General features: G+C 31.3%; 1 protein-coding gene across 1 annotated transcript; it reads left to right on the top strand.

Moving 5' to 3' along the window:
* The first annotated feature begins 5,103 nt into the window (after positions 1–5,103).
* Positions 5,104–7,049, top strand: LOC142612608 (carboxylesterase 1-like). The gene is made up of 2 exons (XM_075784713.1): positions 5,104–5,765; positions 6,590–7,049. The coding sequence occupies exons 1-2, from the start codon at positions 5,228–5,230 to the stop codon at positions 7,030–7,032; spliced, it is 981 nt and encodes a 326-aa protein (XP_075640828.1). The 5' UTR covers positions 5,104–5,227; the 3' UTR covers positions 7,033–7,049.
* Positions 7,050–20,015: the final 12,966 nt, after the last annotated feature.

Raw genomic sequence — 20,015 nt, 5'->3', positions numbered from 1 at the left:
TCTTCTATTTTTTGGGTAAGGGTTAATTTAGAGTATTTATTATAATTTGGGATTACTACATTTTTCGATTACAAATAAAAACCTTGATGAATATTACGCGTTAGCAGGTGAAATAATTTTTCATTACACCCCTAGATTTTTTTTTGTGATTGAAAAATTTAGTAATTCCAAATTATAATAAATACTCTAAATTAACCCTTATCCAAAAAATAGAAGAGCCTCTGAGCACGCGCGTGCGTGCTCAGAGGCTAGTATAGATGAAAAGTAGTCCCTTAGAGAAAAGTAAAAATAAAAAGGAGAATCTTCAAGAACGTGCAACAATGCTAGTTTCTTCTAATGTGATTGTCAAATTGTTTATATCATTAGAAAATTAGTTTTAGAAACATTACCCAATTTGAATTCTCCTCAAACTAATGCTTATTGGCCAATAACATAAATGTGCTACAATGTACATAATAGCATTTTATGCATGTTTAGAGACTTTTCTATTTTTTAAACGTCAATACTTTCTTTATCTTAATTTTTTTCCATTAATATACAAATTGTAATTATAATGATAAGATACAAAAAGAACAAACTTTTGTCAATGGATTCATCTCTTCCTACCTTTACTTGATTTATAAAGAAAAAATTACCAAAAATTAGTGTATAATTAATTCCAACATCTTAAAAGAATTATGTAAATATCTAGAATTGACTATTAAAATATTCATAATTTTTTGACCACTTTAAAGTCAACAAAGCATTTGCTATTCAAGTAACAATATTTCGTATTAGTGTCATGATTAATATGATACAAAATTAAGACTCAACTTAAACTAAAATATTTATCCAAAAAAAAAAACTTAAACTAAAATATTCTTAAATTTTTTTTTTTTTTACATTCTTGGAGGAGAGAATAAAAATCATTACATAGAACTTTGCAATTTTTATAGAATCCAAATTCAAATGAGAAAAAAATGGAGGAAAAGGCCTTGAAAGGTAAATGATTTGCATATTTGCAAAGCTATGATATTTTTAAAAGTTTTGAATGCATGCATGTAGAGACTTTTTTATTTTTGTAAAATTTTTCATTAAGGATTTCAACATCAACAAGTTTTTTTTTTTTTTTTTTTTGTGAGTGGGAGATCAGGGCATAACTTTTAAAATACCACTCGTACTATACATGAATTTGAAATCCACTTTGATTTGTAAGATCTTAGACATATTCCCATTCACGGTTTTTTGGAGCCATAATTTGCTAAAGAAATTGTATAAGAAATTCTAAAATCTAAAAAGTAAAGGAAAAAAAAAAAGAATTCCAAAGAATAAGTTAGACATGGTCATGAACATCAATTCTCCTCACTTAATTGAGTATAAAGAAAACCAATTGACAAAATTAATATGCTATAATTTGCTGATAGAATTATATAAGAAATTCTAAAATCTAAAAAGAAAAGGGAAAAAATTGAATTAAAAGATTTGGGCGTAATAAAGTTCTAGGCATGCAGAAGAAATGCTATCATGGTCTTCGAATATTTTGGCAAATAGAAGCCAGTAAACAAAAAACAAAAAACTTAAAAAGAACATGAAAAAGAGATAGGTATGCTTAACATATAGTTAAAATACTGTATCAGATATTTGTCAATAAATTCCCACCTACACAGCACTAAATTCCCACCTACACAAAAACTCAAATGTCAATAACAAAATATAGAGAGAGATTAGCGTACCTACCTTTTAAATTCTATTTTGAGTGGTGGCATGTTTTTTTTTTTTTTTTGCACTTCGTCTCTACCTTTTTTCTAATTTTTTGCTTTGATCATAGTTCTCTCTAGCTCCTAACATAGCAAGGTTGGTTTTTTTTTTTTTTGAATTAGCATTAAAGATTGGATGTGAGGATAAGGAATCAAGGATGGCCTGACTTAAGATAAAATTGTAACTGCAAGATTGCTAAGTGCTAACTGGTTGATGATAATGGGGAGTTTAATCTTTAAATTTGTACTAGGTTTGTACATGGGTGAAATCGTGGATGACAATAATTATAAATAGTTTTTTTTTTCTAAAATTTTAATAGTTTTATTTATTTTTGTTGCGGTAAAAGGCTCACATGAAAAAACTGAATGAATTAAAAGCATTTTTTTAGGAGTAAAACATGGGAAGTGAAATTTAAATATAATCAGGTGTGAAGGAAAAAAAAAAAGAATTTGGTAATTGAAAAAGTGGGAAATGTTATTGGCATATTAAAACTAAAAGCACTTTTTTAGGAGTAAAACATGGAAAGTGGAATTCAACTGGCTGTTTTTTTTTTTTTTTTACATATTTATCCTGTTAGTTGATAATAATTCATATAAAGTCTCTCACCTGAACTTATCTAATATTCCATTCCAATGACTCCTCAATGCAATCCAAAAAATTTGTGCGTACATGAACCTGGGAGAGATAAAAGAATTAGGGTTAAACCAAGTATTTAAAAAAAAATTAATCAACAAACCAAAGTTAGAATTTAACTCTATCATGGACTCTTTAAAATCTAATCACCACATCATCAACTATTTAAATAAATAACTAAATAAAACAAAATAAAATTTAACGCCTAAAACATATACAATGATGGTAAAAAAAATAACTAAAAAACTTTAACACCAAAAAATATACAATGATGGTAAAAAAAAAATTCTTAAAAAGAAAAAAAATACGTAGAAGGAAAAAAAAAAGTGAGGAAATAGAAGATAAAATTTTTTTAGAATTTAATTCTATCATGGACTCTTTAAAATCTAATCACCACATCATCATCTATTTAAATAAATAACTAAATAAAAAACTAAAAAACCTTAACGCCAAAAACATATACAATGATGGTAAAAAAAATTCTTTAAAAAAAAAATACGAAGAAGGAAAAAAAAGAAAGAAGAAGAAGTGAGGAAATAGAAGATAAAGATTTTTTTAGAATTTAAGTCTATCATGGACTCTTTAAAATCTAATCACCACATCATCAACTATTAAAATAAATAACTAAATAAAAAAAATTATCGCCAAAAACATATACAATGATGGTAAAAAAAATTCTTAAAAAGAAAAAAAAATACGAAGAAGGAAAAAAGAAGAAGTGAGGAAATAGAAGGAAATAGTAATTGATCATTTATATTTTGATCATTAATCAAATTTTCAAAATTACATTTAAAAAAAAAAAAAAGAGTTAACGTGATACATAAAAAAAATAAAAAAAGTAGAACTTAAAGAAAGTCATTCATAAACCAAAGGAAAGAAAACAAAGAGGAACTTGCAAAAGATAGAACCTGAAAATTTGTTGGTTGAATGCTTCTTTTGTAGCATAAGGTAACCCTGTCTTTGGATCACAATACCTACAACATGAAATGACAATTCATTAAGAAGTATAGTGGTAGAGTATATGAAGGAACCATTCATTTCAAAATTGCATTTAAAAAAAAGAAAGGAAAAAAAAAAAAAAAAGGTTAACGTGATACATATAAAAAAAAAAAGTAGAGCTCAAAGAAAGTCAATCATAAATCAAAGAAAAGAAAACAAATAGGAACTTGCAAAAGATAGAACCTGGAAATTTGTTGGAGCCTCTGACAATAAATGTCTTTAATTTGAAGAAGAATGAGAGATAGAAAGTGAGATAGAAACTGCAAAGCGTACGTGAGTTTGTGGGTTTTAAAGTGTAAGAGTTTTAATTTACATATTTATCCTTGTTAGTTGAAAACTTGTAAATGGATATGATGAGGGTACTTTAGGCATCTAAAATGTGGAATCTAAACTGGAGAAGCCCTTTAAATAGTAGTATCTATACTACTATTTAAGGGGCTTCCCCTATTTGGATTCCTATTTTTTTAGTTCAAAAATACCCCTACAGTCCTATATTTAAATAGAGACAAAACTAACGAACAATCCGGTAAAAACTCATTTTTTTAGTTCAAAGATGCCTCTACAGTCTTATGTTTAAGTAGAGACAAAACTAAAGGACAATCTGGTAAAAATGCAACTCCAACTCCCACTAAAATATTGTCTAAAAAATAAGACCACTCTCCTATTAATTTTTAAATTGATATATTCACTTATAAATTAGATTTTTAAAATAAAAACCATATATATATATATAAAATAATTAAATACAGTTTTATTTTTTACAAAATAGGACCACTAAAAAAGAAAAGTTTCATCTCACACACAAAGCACATGTGATGAGACTAGTATATGATAATGATACTTTAAACATCTAAAATATGAAATTAAAAAAAAAAAAAAAAAAAAAAAGTCTCTTAAACAGTAGCATACATAGGTAAGAAACTGTTTAACCGCTCCAATTTTCAGTTTTTTTTTTTCCTTTAATTTGTGGGTGTCTAAGACAATCGTACTAAATTAGTGACTGATTCTCAACTGAACCGACAGATCCGGTCCCATTTTTAAAACCACATTAAAGACAAATTTTGTAGCCATTTGCTGACCCTCAACGAACAGTCAAATGGTATCTAGAATAATCTAAAAATTCACATGGACAATATTTCTGTTGTCTTTAATACGAAGAGAAAGAAATGACGAGGTAGACCTAAATTAAATATTTTTAATTTGAAAAAAAATAAAAAATAAAAAGTGAGATAAAAACTGTAAAGTATATATAAATTTGTGAGTTTTAAAATATAAAAATTTTAATTTATATATTTATTTTTGTTAATTAAAAATTTATAAGTAAATATGATAACGATACTTTAAACATATGTGAAATTCAAATAGAAAAAGTTCATCAAACACTAGCAGATAAGAGACTGTTTTACCGCTCCAATTTTCAGTTTTTTTTTTTTTCCTTAATTTGTGGGTGTCTAAGACAATCGTACTAAATTAGTGACTGATTCTGAACTAAACCGACAGATCCGGTCCCATTTTTAAAACCACATTAAAGGCAAATTTTGTAGCCATTTGCCGACCCTCAACGAACAGTCAAATGGTATCTAGAATATTCTAAAAATTCACATGGACAATATTTCTAACACTAGCAGCCGGCCAATTGCCTTTTATGTGTTCCAAAATTGCCTGAATTAAACTATTAAAGTAAACCAATTCACACTCACCAATGCAACAACTTTAACTTTTATATATATATATATATATATCTTCTCAAGTGAAAGTGATACACATAACAAATTCCATCCTTAGTTCCTTCCACAACTATATTACAGTTACTCAACAAGTTGGGCAGAAAGCTCATCACGAAGCTAGAGAGTTCGCCATGTCAAGTCAAACAGCTCCCTCAAATCCCACCGTTGATCCCTACCAAATCCTCCAAATAGCCCTCAATGCCGACGGCACGATCACACGCCACCGAGAAATCCCGAACACTCCACCCACACCTGATCCTAGCCACTCCACTCCAGTTCTCTCCAAAGACATCCCTCTAAACCAATCAAACAACACCTGGGTCAGAATATTTTTACCCAGAGAAGTACTTGATCATAACTCCTCCACTAAACTGCCTCTCATAGTTTACTTCCATGGAGGAGGGTTCATCCTTTTCAGTGCAGCCTCATCAATTTTCCATGATTTTTGTGTCAACATGGCAATTGACCTCCACGTCATCATCGTATCCGTCGAGTACCGCCTCACCCCAGAGCACCGTCTTCCGGCGGCTTATGATGATGCTATGGAAGCGCTGCACTGGATCAAAACCACCCCAGATGGTTGGCTAAGAGATTATGCTGATTTATCTAACATGTTTATTATGGGTGTTAGTGCTGGTGGTAACATAGCCTACCATGCAGGATTACGTGCATCCGTGGAAACTGATAAACTTGAGCCTTTGGTCATCAGAGGGTTGATATTGCATCAACCATTCTTTGGTGGGTCCCAAAGGACTCAACCAGAATTGAGGGACAATGACCCAATTTTGCCACTAAGTGTTTTTGATCTAATGTGGGAATTGTCATTACCAATTGCTGACCGCGATCACGAGTTTTGCAATCCAAAGGTTGGAGATGGGCCTCAACTTCTGGAAAAGATCAAGCCGCTAGGATGGAAGGTCTTGGTGGTGGGCTGTGATGGGGACATACTGTCTGAACATCAAATTGAGCTGGTAAAACTGATGAGAGAAAAGGGTGTGTCAGTGGTGAGCCAATTTGGTGAGGGGGGTTATCATGGGGTAGATATGTTTGAGCCTGCCAAAACTAAGGCACTCCATGTGGTCCTTAAAAATTTCATATTATCTTCATTGGTTGCCTAGGAAGAACTGGTGGTGTGTGTGTGTCACTGTGTTGGTTTGCGATGTTATCTTGTGCATATATGTTTATAGAATAGTCCACATGTCAAAAGTCTTGCACAAAGAATAACGATTGTAATGTTGTTGATGTGATTAATGCTATGTTGTTATATGTATAGAAAATCGTTGTTTTGGCTTTGATGCTGTTAAATCATAAATAAAACATCATTTTCATAATTATTAATTGTTTTCCATCTTCTCTATTAAAAAAGGCCATTATTGGCATGGGGTTATGGCAGTATGGAGTGTTTTATGTGTAAAAAGTGGAATAATTGAATTAAAAGTTAGAACTGCATTTTATTATATCAATAATAATAAAAATTACCATCTTTTTATATATGGCTGTGGAAGCTGACCATCTTGGACCGTTGAAGTTGATCATCAGAGGGTTGATATTGCAGCAACCATTCTTTGGTGGAACCAAAAGGAGTGAGTCAGAGTTGGGGTTGGTCAACGATCCAACGTTGCCACTGTGTGTTACTGATCTGACGTGGGAGTTGTCATTGCCAATTGGGGTTGACTGTGATCATGAGTATTGCAATCCAACGGTGGGAGGTGGGTCTAAGCTGTTGGAGAAAATAAAGTTGCTGGGATGGAAGGTTTTATTGACTGGTTGTGATGGGGACCAATTGTTTGATCGTCAGGTTGGGCTGATGAAGCTGTTGGAGGAACATGGTGTACACGTGGTGGGTCATTTCGGTGTTGGAGGTTGTCATGGGGTGGACTTTCATGACTCCTCTAGGGGCAAGGCATTCTTGGAGCAAGTTAAGAATTTTATATAAATTTGATTACACAAATGATTATGTTTTTTTCTTCTAAGCCGTGAGTCATGGTGATTAGTGATTTAATTGTGTTGCATAATGGTGAAGGAGTTCTGGATTAAAACATGGCCCTTCCTTTCTTTGTAAGGGTATGATGGAGAAAAAAATCTTATATTTTCAATAATGTCTTTCTTGAAGCAAAAAAAATAAAAAGAAAAGAAGAAAAGAGTACGGTGGAGAATAAAGTTATTATATATGTTCAAGATTCAAATGAACGTGTCCTCAAAATTATTATTATTATTTTAAAAAAAGAGTTTTATTAAGAACTTAGTGAGTGATCCTTGCTGACTCAAGGAGTCAATCTCGTACTATACCGGCTAGTATAGTCGGAATATTTCGCACCGGCGCCCAAGGCAGTACAAAAATGTGTTTGTTTTGTACCGGTTTGAATACCGGACCATACTGGGTTGTTCTAGTCATACCGGATAAAAATTGGATTCCCGAAAACTTCATACAGAACCAAAAATATATATATATATATAATATTAATAATCTCTCTTCTTTCTAAATAACTTACTAATTTGCTCTTGCTTGGGTCACTGCCGTCATTAACACTGCCATTTGCCACCACCACATTGCCTGTAACAATCTATTTGGTCGATCTTCTCTTTAGCTTCTGCTGCTTCTTCTTCTTTGTCTACTTAGACCATACGCTTCTTCTTATGGCTTTTATGTTTCTTTTTATCTTAATCTTAACTCTTTGTTGTATTGTGTGCTTGACAAGTGGTGACAAATCACTGACAACCGACGTGAACATCATTCAAAATTCAAACTCTACCTCTTTTTAAAAAAGAAAAAAAAATACTATTATAACTATTTAATACTTATTCAATTTGTGTGCACTGCCCACACATTTAAGGGCTACAATGACTACAAGGAAAACAACACCAAATATCTTACAGAGAAAAAAAAAAAAAAAAACCCCTGAAATCACAATACTCTCTCAGGAAACAACCAACATAAAAATAAAATAAAAAATAAAAAAAAACTAAAATCACAATCCTGAAGAAACAACCAACATGAGTAGATCCAAAAAAAAAAAAAAAAACTCATCTCACAAGAAACAATTAACATCAATACATCCAAAAAAACCATCTTATCAAAAAACAACCAACATCGGTACATCCAAAAAAAAACCCATTAGAACATATGGGAGAACATAAAATTTTTTTGAGGGAGACGAACTGGGTGGATGGTGGGGAAATCAAGGAAGAGATGAACTAAGTTAGAAAAGAAAGATGTGAAAAAATATAGAAGACAAGGAAGTTGAGCCAAGAGTTTCGTATGGGAGAACATAAAAATTTTAAAAGATGAGAAAGGAGAAGCAGGTGGATGGGAGAAGATAAGTGTAAGAGCAATTGCATCAGTCTGGCCAAATTTTTCAGACTATTTTATACAAAAAACTTACTTTTTCGATTTTACACTACAATTTTTTCAAAACACCCACATCAATTCATATATTTTAGATTTTACTCTATTTAAATAATAATATCTTTTTAATTTTTTTATTATTATTCTTTTGTTTCTATCTCTTTATCTTTTCTTTGTACTTATCTCTTTCTTTTTATCTTTATCTTTGACCTTATCTCTCTTAGACTCCCTCCTCCGCTTCTTCTTCTTCTTCCCTTCACAACCATTTCTTCATCTTTCTTTCACATGTCAGATCACCTCCCCTCCACATACTGCTTCTTCTTCTTATTCTTTCTCTCACAGTCCGATCAGCTCTCCACCACAAGCACCCCAAAAATTAAAACCCACAAGCACCGATCTCTGCCGACACAAGCACTAACTCCGTCAACCCACAAGCATTGATCTCCACCACCAGCATCGATCCACAAGCATCAAAACTCATTTCTGTCGATCCACAAGCACCGATCTCCGCCACCAGCACCAATTCACAAGCATGCAGGTCCATTTCCATCAACCCACAAACTCTAATCTCTGCCACCAACACCAACCCACTGATCCACAAGTGGCAAACACCAACACCAATCTCTCTCTCTCTCTCTCTCTCTCTCTCTCTCTCTCTCTCTCTCTCTGTGGGTGTTGGTTTGTCCGTGTGGGTGTGTTTGTGTATCTCTATGTTGATTTGTCTTTGTGTATGTGTTTGAGTGGGTGTGTTTGTGTATATTTGAGGGAAAAAGCAGATAAGGAGAGGTGAAGTCTGACTGAGTTCGTTTTGCACAAGGAGAAGAGAGAGAAAACAAGGTGCGAAATTGTGAAATTAATAAAATAATAGGATGGACATCCACAGTAACCATGTATATATGCAGGGTTACTGTAGCAAATGTGTAAATATGCACAATTTTAGGACTTATGTGGGCAGTTTTGTGGCTAAAATTTGCAAAATTCCTCAATTTTTCTATTATGCTAGATTATACAAGAGTTGATGTGGATGCTCTAAGGGTGAAACAAAACTTGTGGTTGAGAAAAAAAAGGAGAAGTAAAAATAAATAAATTAAAGTAAAAGGTGACTTGATTTGTCTTTGTGTATGTGTTTGAGTGGGTGTGTTTGTGTGTATCTGAGGAAAAAGTAGATAAGGAGAGGAGAAGTCTGGCTGAGTTCGTTTTGCACACGGAGAAGAGAGAGAAAAAATGGTGCGAAATTAATAAAATAATAGGATGGATATCCACAGTAACCGTGTATATATGCAGGGTTACTGTAGCAAATGTGTAAATATGCACAATTTTAGGACTTATATGGGCAGTTTTGTGGCTAAAATTTGTAAAATTCCTCAATTTTACTATTATGCAAGAGTATACAAGAGTTGATGCGGATGCTCTAAGGGCGAAACAAAACGTGTCGTTGAGAAAAAAAAAAGGAGAAGTAAAAATAAATAAATTAAAGTAAAAGGTGACTTGATGGGGTAAGTGTCTATCATGGAAGGAATTTTACAAAATAAAAACTACAAATTGTATTACAATACAATAAATAATCACAACAATTAAGTTCTCAAATCTTTCATATGTGAAAATAAAATAAAATAAAATAATAAAATATTAGATTAGGATTGACCACAACTAAAAATAATAATATTGTGAAAATATTGTCACATTTTATTGCAGGATAAAGTTTAGCTAAAAAAATTAGTTGTAGCCTTAGGCTACAAAATTTGTTGTAATATCTTTTTATTAGAGGTAAATTTTGATAAATCCACCATTAGAATACAACTTATTCTTATATCTTTCATGGTTACAAAATTTTTAGAAAATTAAAGATCAAAAGCTATGTCATTAATAAATTTTTTAAATTCCAAGTTTTTGTGGTTTAAAATTATGCATAATATATGCACTTGATTTCCTCAAAAAAGAATTATGCATAATATATAAGCTTATAAATCATATAGTAAATAATACCTGATTGATACAAAATTTGGCATGTGTATTAAGAGCATGTAACACATGCAATTCAACGGTTAGATTTTCAAAATATATAGTAATATTTTTTTAACTGAGTAAAGTTGTAGCCTTAAACTACAACCAGTTTTTAAATTAAACTTTGTCCTTTATTGTATCTCCAAACTTTTTAAATTAGTTCTATTTTTCTTTAGAAAAAAAAATTGTGCTATTTACACAATATTTTCATAACAATTTTATGATAAAGTTTACGCAATAAGTTGTTATTGGTTCTCATCTAGACCTACTAGTGACATTAATATTTTTTTATCTACCATTAATGAAAAAGAAAAACTAATGAAAACCAATGAAAAAATGATAGGAAGATCAATTAAGAAATTAAAAGATGAAAAAAGAAGTCAAAGATTTGTAACCAAACAAATAAGGAAGGATAAGAGAACATAAATTCACAAGCGCATTAGAGGAAACTCAAATCTTCAATTTTCTTTTTCAACTCTTTACCCTTTATTTATTCTACTATAAGAGGCTAGGGGTATGCAACCAAGTCGTCGATTTGCCAAAATCGATCCAATTCAACCTAACCTATCGATTTGGGTCGGTTTTTAAGGTTGGTGAGTCAATAAATTCGCCTAACCCAACTCACCTATATTTGTTAGAGACATATTTATGTAATTGACTAATCTTTTGACAAAATGCACTTTATTTGTAATTTGGTTGATCTAGGATAGGTTTAGTACTTCAAGAAACAAATGTTCAAGTTAAGTATTGAAGGCATGCAAGTCTGACCAAGAAACTATTGAAGAAAGTGTTGTTCATTAAAGCTCGACAGCAATCTCAACAGAAAGACTTCTATCAAGCATGGTTTTAAAAACTGGTACGGTGAAAGAACCGAAAAATGAGCTAATTACCAGTTTTAAGGTCGGACCGGGGTCCAACCGATGGTTGAACCAGTGACGTCATAAATAATTTAATTATTATTTATTTAAATTATATAAATAATTAATATTTTTTTACTATACTAAAACTAACGAACCAATAGTAATAAATACGTTTCCTTTAAAAAAATACAAGTATATAAGTATATAACATCTTTTTAAAGAATTTAACATAATAACATTACAAAACAATCATCCTTAACATAATAAACTTTCAAAAAAACCAAACAAATAAGTTCATTAGTCATTACATTTACATCTAAATGGCAAATAACAAATAAGTTCATTACATCCAAATAGCAAATAAGTTTTAAAATTTCAAACAAACAACTACTAAGTTTTAAGACCCAAGCCTCATTTGTTATGAAGAAAATTGAAATCAATATCATCATGTGAACCAAATGCTCCACCACTAGCATCATTATCCTCATCCTCATCCTCATCCTCATCTTCTTCATCTTCAACAGGAATAGGATGATTTTTATCTCTAAATCCGAGAGGAGCATCATCTTCATCATCAAATGATTCCAAATTGATGTCATCATCATCCTCAATCACTTCATTGTCCATTTCTATACAAATTCCAAAACCAAAGAATAATAAATGAAATAACGACTTTAATAATCATTTCTCATAAGTCATAAATAGTCTAATTAAAATATGCAACTAGATAAAGAATTGTTATGAGCTAACCTCTTTGTTCATGGCTAGAAGACCCTTCTTCGATTGGATAGGCTCCCTCTTCATATAATGCATTCTTGATCTCCTCATGATCCAAAAATGGAGGTTCCTCATCTTCCACTACCCAAAATTCAGTTTTATCGATACTTGCATAATCAATAGGATCAAAATTGAATTTCTTCCTTTTGACTCTATATCATAAAATGAACATAATGAATAATCGATAACCAAATCACTTATATTTCATAATCACAAAGAACCCACTTGACCAAATCAGTGAATCACTCATATTTCCCCACAAAAACATTGAAACAAAGAGATTATATAATATATACCTATCTTTCAATCGGTAGTTATAATGAACATACACAAGATCATTAAGTCGTTGATGCTCCAATCTATTTCTTCTTTTGTTATATACTTGTTCAAAAATACTCCAATTCCGCTAACATCCCGAAGAGGCAGTTGTTTGGCTAAGGATCCGAATTATAAACTTTTGTAAGGTTAAAGCACAAGATTCAAACAACTTCCACCACTCATCTAAGTTCCATATATAACACAAAACAAAGATACAATGAATCAATAAACACAACTATACTTATCCCAAAAATATAAAAAAGAGCTATGATCTTTAAAACGTATTTTCATTTTATTATTAGCTAAAGTAAACAATATCTTACCCGGCTGAGATGTCTTGGCTAATTCTTGAACAAGTTAGGTTCCAAAAGTTTGTTCACGCTCTCGAAATAGCCTTAATTCCTCCACCAACTTCAATTGACCAACTAAAACTTTTGATTCAATAATATCTGTCACAGCAGATTGTGTCTCTAGCCTCTTATTAAGAGTAGATGAGTCATATTGGAATGCAGGATTCAACCAATAAGCAGCAGCATGAATATCTCTATAGAATTGATTATCCCAACGATCCTTGATAATATTAACATAAGACTCCCATAGTCTCTTCTTGTCCTTGAATTTTTTTTTGATTCCATCAATTACTCTAAACATGCCATCATATACATAACCCATAGCTGGTTTTTCATCAGAATCAACAATGCGTAATAAACGAATCAATGGTGACATAATATGCACAATTACATGACAATAATTCAAAAATTGATTGTCAAGAATGATTTTCACCACTACCTTTGCTTTCTTATCTTTTGCATATCTTGATTTAACATAAAATTTGCTAGTCACCAATGCTTGTAAGTCATGCTTATATTCCTTAAGACTCCCTAAGGCAATGAAAGTAGTAGCAAACCTAGTTGGCCTTGGACGCACTATATCCGTCCAATTTTTTCTAGTCCTCAACCAAGCTTGCAAAGCCACATGATTATAGATGAACACTATGATCTTGGATACACGCTTTGCAAGTTTAGCTACATGATCCATCTTCCCAATCACCTTAAAAATTAGGTTTAGGCAATGTGCTACACAAGGTGACCAACTAATATTTCTATATTTTCCACACAAAATTCTTCTAGCAGCCACATAATTTGCAGCATTATCAGTGACCAAATGTACTATATTTGCAGGACCAACCCAATTAACAATTTTAAACAAGTTACTCAAATTAATAGCATCCTTAACCAAGTCAAAAGCATCAACAGAACATATAAAAACAATTCCTTCAAGACAATAGACAAGGAAATTAATCAATGTTCTATGCCTAGTATCAGTCCACCCATCAGCCATTATTGTACAACCAATGTCAGCCCAATATGAACAATGAGAATCAATAATCAATTGGACTTCTCTTTTTGCTTCTCTCAAAAAAGGCACTCGAAGGGCATGATAATTAGGCCTCTATATCCAGGACCATAAGAAGCTACAACATTAAACATAGGTTGATAATAACTAGAATTCATAGCATTAATTGAAATGCAAGCATCATACATCCATCTTGCTACAGCCATATCAACCCTCAACTTCTTTTCTTTGCTAGCAAGAACACTTTTAATAGAAAGTTGAGCTCCCGGTGTTGTTCTAGGAACGAAGTAATTACCAATATCACCAACTTTTCTCTTGCCAAGATTGGATCTTGATGGAAAACTACTAGGACCACTTCTATTTCCCCTACCTCTAGGAGTAATTTCTTGGACATCTTCAAATTCTGGCGAGTCCTCTAATGGCTAATAATGAGATGCTTCTTGATCTTTTTTTGTTTGTTCTTTAGATTTTGCAATTTCCTTCAAATTCTCAACCATTTGAAACCTAACATCATAAGGTACACCCATACATGCAGCCACATCATCTTTAATTCCAGCTAGATGTCTTTTCATCCTATTGATGCCCCTCCTTTATAACTTTTCCCACAATGTATACATCTATAACTACTTTTTTCATCTTTCAACTCTTCAGTTACATGATCCCATGTGGGATCACATTTCGCTCTCACAAATGAAGAATTAGAATTAGTCCCGGTTGTAGAAACATATTCATTAGATAGTACAGAGGCAGACTCCATTTCACTCAACGTCAACAATTTTAGACTGGCATCAACCATTTTATCAATAAATAAATTCATCAACACAATATACACAAACAATCGTATAATACTCTGTAAACAATATTTCACAAAAAATAAGGCTCTGTAAATCAAATCCACAACATACTCTGTAAGCTATATTTCACAAATAATAATGCTCTGTAAATCAAATCCACAACATCCACAACATTTACAACATACTCTACATCCACAAAATTTACAACATACTCTGTAAACTATATTTTACAAATAATAATGCTCTGTAAATCAAATCCACAACATCTACAAAATTTACAACATACTCTGTAAAATACTCTGTAAACTATATTTCACAAATAATAATGCTTTGTAAATCAAATCCACAACATCCACAAAATCCACAACATATTCTGTAAACTAACAATTAAAAGATAGAATTTACCACTTACCAGTGAAGTCACGGAATAGAGAACCTGAGATGAAGCCAAGAACATGAATGGAGAATCTGAGATGAAGCTGAGAGATATGAAAAAAAAAAAAAAAAAAAAAAAAAAACCAAAACCGATAAAAGAAAATGATCAAAATCAAAATCAAAAGAAAAGAAAAGAATGTTACCTGATGAAGCCAAGAAACAAAGAGCAGAGCACTTCAAAGGGCAAGAACGAGAAGGAAAAAATAATAATATAATCCAGCACTTCAGAGGTCCACGATCACAAGCATACTTAGTAAATTGCAACATTTGTCTCTAAGGTCCAGAAATTTCTCTGCAAACGAGAATTGAAGCATGGAAATGAGAAATTGAAGTGAAAAAAGAAAAGAAAGGGGAATTGAAATGAAAAAAGAAAGGGAAAAATGAAAAATGAAATTGAACCATACCTTGATCGAGCGAAGAGAAGATTGTGGGCGTGGCGCCATTATGCTTGAAGGCGTGATCGTGGGCGTGGCGGCGTGCGTGGAGGCAGAGAGAGTGAGCGGGCAGAGAGGCATGAGAAGGCGAGGCAGACTGGATGAAGCAGAGAGGCGTTCCGAGTGACTCAGAGTGGGTGAGAGTGTGAGACGGTGAGGCCGCTTGACAGTGAGTCTTGAGAGTTAAGAGGCGTGAGACTCGAGAGAAGTGAGAAGTGAGAACATTGAGAGTGAGAGAAGTGAGTTCAGAAGAGAGTGTTAGCTATTAGGGTTAGTTTTTAGGACTTCTCCTCTTAAACGACGTAGTTTTAGGTGAGAAAAGACAAACCGGTTAGTAACCAGTTCGACCGTGCCGGTTCCCAGTTCTCCTGTTGAACCGGCCAATTTATCCTATTTAGATTTTTTTTAGTCTATTTCCAGTTTTATGACATAACTGAACTGGATTGAAGGCCGGTTCCTGGTTGAACCGGTTGGACTGACCTGTTTGGTCCGGTTTTCAAAACTATGCTATCAAGATTTAATGTTGAAGCTCGACAGAAGCTTAGCACAAGCTATATCTATCGAGAATTACTAAATCAAGTTAATTATTGAAGCCATGCAAGTCTGACCAAGAAACAATTGAATGAAGTGTTGTTCATTAAAGCTCGACAGAAAGACTTCTATCGAGATTTAATGTTGAAGCTTGATAGAAGCTCGACAGAAGCTGTATCTGTCGAGAATTACAAAATCAGACTTTTCAAATCTGGTTACACACATATCCTTAAGTATTTGTACATGTGTAGGGTTTCTTTTCTCACAACCCTAGACATATATATGGATTATTTTAAAAGCCGTCATGATGGGGATGCAAAGGAATATACATGCATATTGTGACCGGAGGTGAAAATTGCTCTAGCTCATTATTCTCTTTGTAGAATCTACTGCATCGTTATGCCAAGGGTTTTGCAACTAAGGAGGTTTCTGATCTTCATTGTTGATGAACTGAAAAAATTTGCAGCCAACGGTCTTCCTCAAGTTGGTGTGTTAGTCATGTACTAGAATCTATGCATCATTGATTAGTCACATACTGTGATTTATGCATTGAACGAAGAGATTGCAGCTACAATACAAGTCCAATTGGGTATTGGGGTAAGGGTTCAATTGTCCAATTCTTTCTCACAAGTCATGTCATACTTTTTCTCTAATTTACTCAATTTTTTATTTATGTGGGACCCACTTTGGCAAACCTTAATAAACACCCTCCGGTACTTATTAACATTCTCCTTTTAGTATTATTATTTAATAGATCAATACTAATTCTATTATAAATATTATATATATATATATATATATATATATATATATATATATATATATATATATATTCCTAAGAACACTATATATTTTATATTATTAGTATAATGAATTAACATTTTAGCCAAAGTTTTAAATTATTAAATAAGATATTAGTTGATAATTTTAAATATTGTAAACAAATTATATAGGGTCTGATTAATGGATATACAACTATTATATATATTTAATACTTAGCGATAAACCCGAAATGGTACACCGGTATTAACCGGTACCAAAATATTTCGCTCCCCTAATCAAACCGAAACGGTTTCTAGTACGGTATTAACTCTCTTGCACAATAGAGAAACATAACAGAAAAATGTGTTATCTTCAAAATATTAGGGCCTTCAAGCAAAATGAAAAGGCAAAAAAAATTTTGAACTCAAATCTAGAAAAAAAAATTATAATAAAAGCAAGCCTAAATGCCAAATAAAGACCTTAGAGAAAAAAGCCCAAGATCAATCCTCACTCACTACTCAAGACAGATTTTTAAATCAACAACAATAATAATTAAATTTCAATAAACGAAACACCCAAACAAATTTTAAACCAAAGCAATACCTAGCCTGAAGGGCAATAAAAATCTTAGGTCCTCAGCAATAGCAAAACCCAGAGCAGACGATGGCAACGACAAGATCGGGAAATAAGAACCTCAGCCTTCAATGTGCCGCCGCCCCTAACCTCAGTCTACAACATGCTGCCGCCCCTGGCCTTAACATGCAACCACCCGGTCTGCCCCTGACCTCAAGCAACACCAAGGTATTTCAGTTCTCTCTCTTTTTCTCTATCTTGTCTTTGCTCTGAGCTGCGCTTTCTCTCTCTTTTTCTCTATCTCATAATAATGATCTGTCTACTAACTTGTGTTGTGACATAGACTTAGGTGGGCTTATATCTTTTGACAATATAAGTTGGCTTTTCAACTTGTCTTTTGTGTAAGTGTATATAAATATAAAATATGTAATTATGTTGAATATGTTGATTGGCTCTTGTCTATTAAGTGGGGGGTGGATGGGGTCGTGGCATTGAATATTTGAATTGGGGCAGTGGTCCATTTAAAAGTAAGTGAACACTGAACAAGACATTGTAAAAGACAAAAATTTAAAAAAAAAAACAAAACAAAAACAAAAACTATGTTGGGTAGTGAGTTGGGTAGTGAGTTGAGCCGGGTGAATGATGCATTGATGTAGTGTATTTGTAGTCTTTACATTGTGCAAAGCAAACTAAACAGTGGGGTGTATGCTAGGTGGCCACCAAAGAAAAAAAACAATTAAATAACAATAATTAATAATCTTATAAATATTTTAAATGAACTTATTGTTTATTGTTTTGCTAGTATTATGGACAAATATTTGATAAAAAAACCACATACCCAATATTCATCTCTTGTGCAAGATTCATCTTCATTTTCTAAACAAATTCATGTTGACTTTAACTTAGAATATCTTCTCGCATTGATAATGAGACTATTATGCAATGATTTCATAATATGAAAACTTGTAGAAGAAAATTGTAAAACTTTATGTATTTGCGTATTTTGTTGTTGTTGTTGTTGTCAACGTATGAATTTATCTTTTTATTAGATTGTGTAATTTATGCTTCTTAATTAAGGATCATCCTGAAAAAAATTCTTGAAGCCGCCACTGTTATTATATATAGTATATGATATGATATAATTCGTGATTTATGTGGTATTTAAGTTCAGAAAATTTTGATGATAGACTTTTAGTTTTATTTAAATTAAATATTTGTTAAATATTATCCCTTAATTTGAGGAAATATATCATAACAAATAATATAAATTAATTTACTAATTAGTTGTTTTTAAAATATTGATAATAAAATTTTAGTTAGAGTAGAAGTCAATAGGTTGTTTATATATTTAGAAAGAAAATGTGGGTTTTTGTTTGCGATTTAAGTTTAGAATTTTTCATAACAGAATTTTAGTTTGAATATAATTTGAAATTGTTGAAGTTTAAGTGATATGTTTGATCTAAATTAAACAATTGCTAAATACTATCCCTTAATTTGAGGAATTATACCATATAAATAATATAAAAATAATTTATTAATTATTTGTTCTTAAAATTTTGATAATAGACTTCTAGTTGGAGTCAAAATATGGTTTTTTTTTTTTAGAACAAAAACATGGGTTTTTTTTTGGGATTAAAGTATAGAATTTTTTATAATAGACTTTTAGGTTGAATAGAATTTAAATTTGTTGAAGTTTTAATGATAAAGTTTTACCTAAATTAAACAATTGTTATATATTATCCCTTAATTTGAGAAAATATCCTAAAAAATAATATAAAATTAATTTACTAATTAGTGAGACTAACCACTTGACACAATCATAGCTTCTAAAATCAACTTTTATTATATAGTATATTTAAATGATAAAGTTTTACCAAAATTAAACAATTGTTAAATATTACCGAAAGAATACTACATATCAGCACGCCTAACTCGTCATGTTAGCAATGAAATTTGAGGAAATATATCATAAAAAATAATATAAATTAGTAATTCACTGATTAGTTGTTCTTAAAATCTTGATAAAAAACTTTTAGTTATAGTAGGAGTCAACGTGTTGTTTATATATTTAGAAAGAAAAAGTGGTTTTTGTCTGCCATTTAAGTTTAAAATTTTTAATAATAGACTTTTAGTTTAAATTTAATTTGGAATTGTTGAAATTTAAATGATTAGTTTGATCTAAATTAAACAATTTCTAAATACTATCCCTTAATTTGAGGAATTGTATCATAAAAATAATATAAAAATTATTTATTAATTATTTGTTCTTAAAATATTGATAATAGAATTTTAGTTGGAGTCAAAATGTGGTTTTTTTTAGAAAATTAAAGCATAGAATTTTTTATAATAGACTTTTGGCTTTAATAGAATTTAAATTTGTTTAAGTTTAAATAATAAAGTTTTACCTAAATTAAAAAATTATTAAATATTATCACTTAATTTTAGGAAATCATATACTATAATAAAATTTGGCTTAGAAGCCGTGATTGCGCCACGTGGCTTCACCAAATTACAGAAATTTTGTTAGGTTTTTAAAAATATATATAGTTTTTTCTTTATTCTTATCTTCTTCTCCTATAATTTCTAAGTTGATAAAAATTTCAATTTGAATACAATCCAAATTCTTTATCTAATCATTTTATTATTAATTTATCTATAATTTCTAAGTGATTTACTTAATTAGCAATATGAGATCTACTTATAATTTATGAGTTCTAGCATTCTAAGGG

The sequence above is a fragment of the Castanea sativa genome, chromosome 10, assembly GCF_040712315.1.
Source record: "Castanea sativa cultivar Marrone di Chiusa Pesio chromosome 10, ASM4071231v1".
Taxonomy (NCBI): Eukaryota; Viridiplantae; Streptophyta; class Magnoliopsida; order Fagales; family Fagaceae; genus Castanea; species Castanea sativa.
Note: the sequence above shows the minus strand (reverse complement) of the source record. Positions and strands in the feature narration are given on the sequence as shown.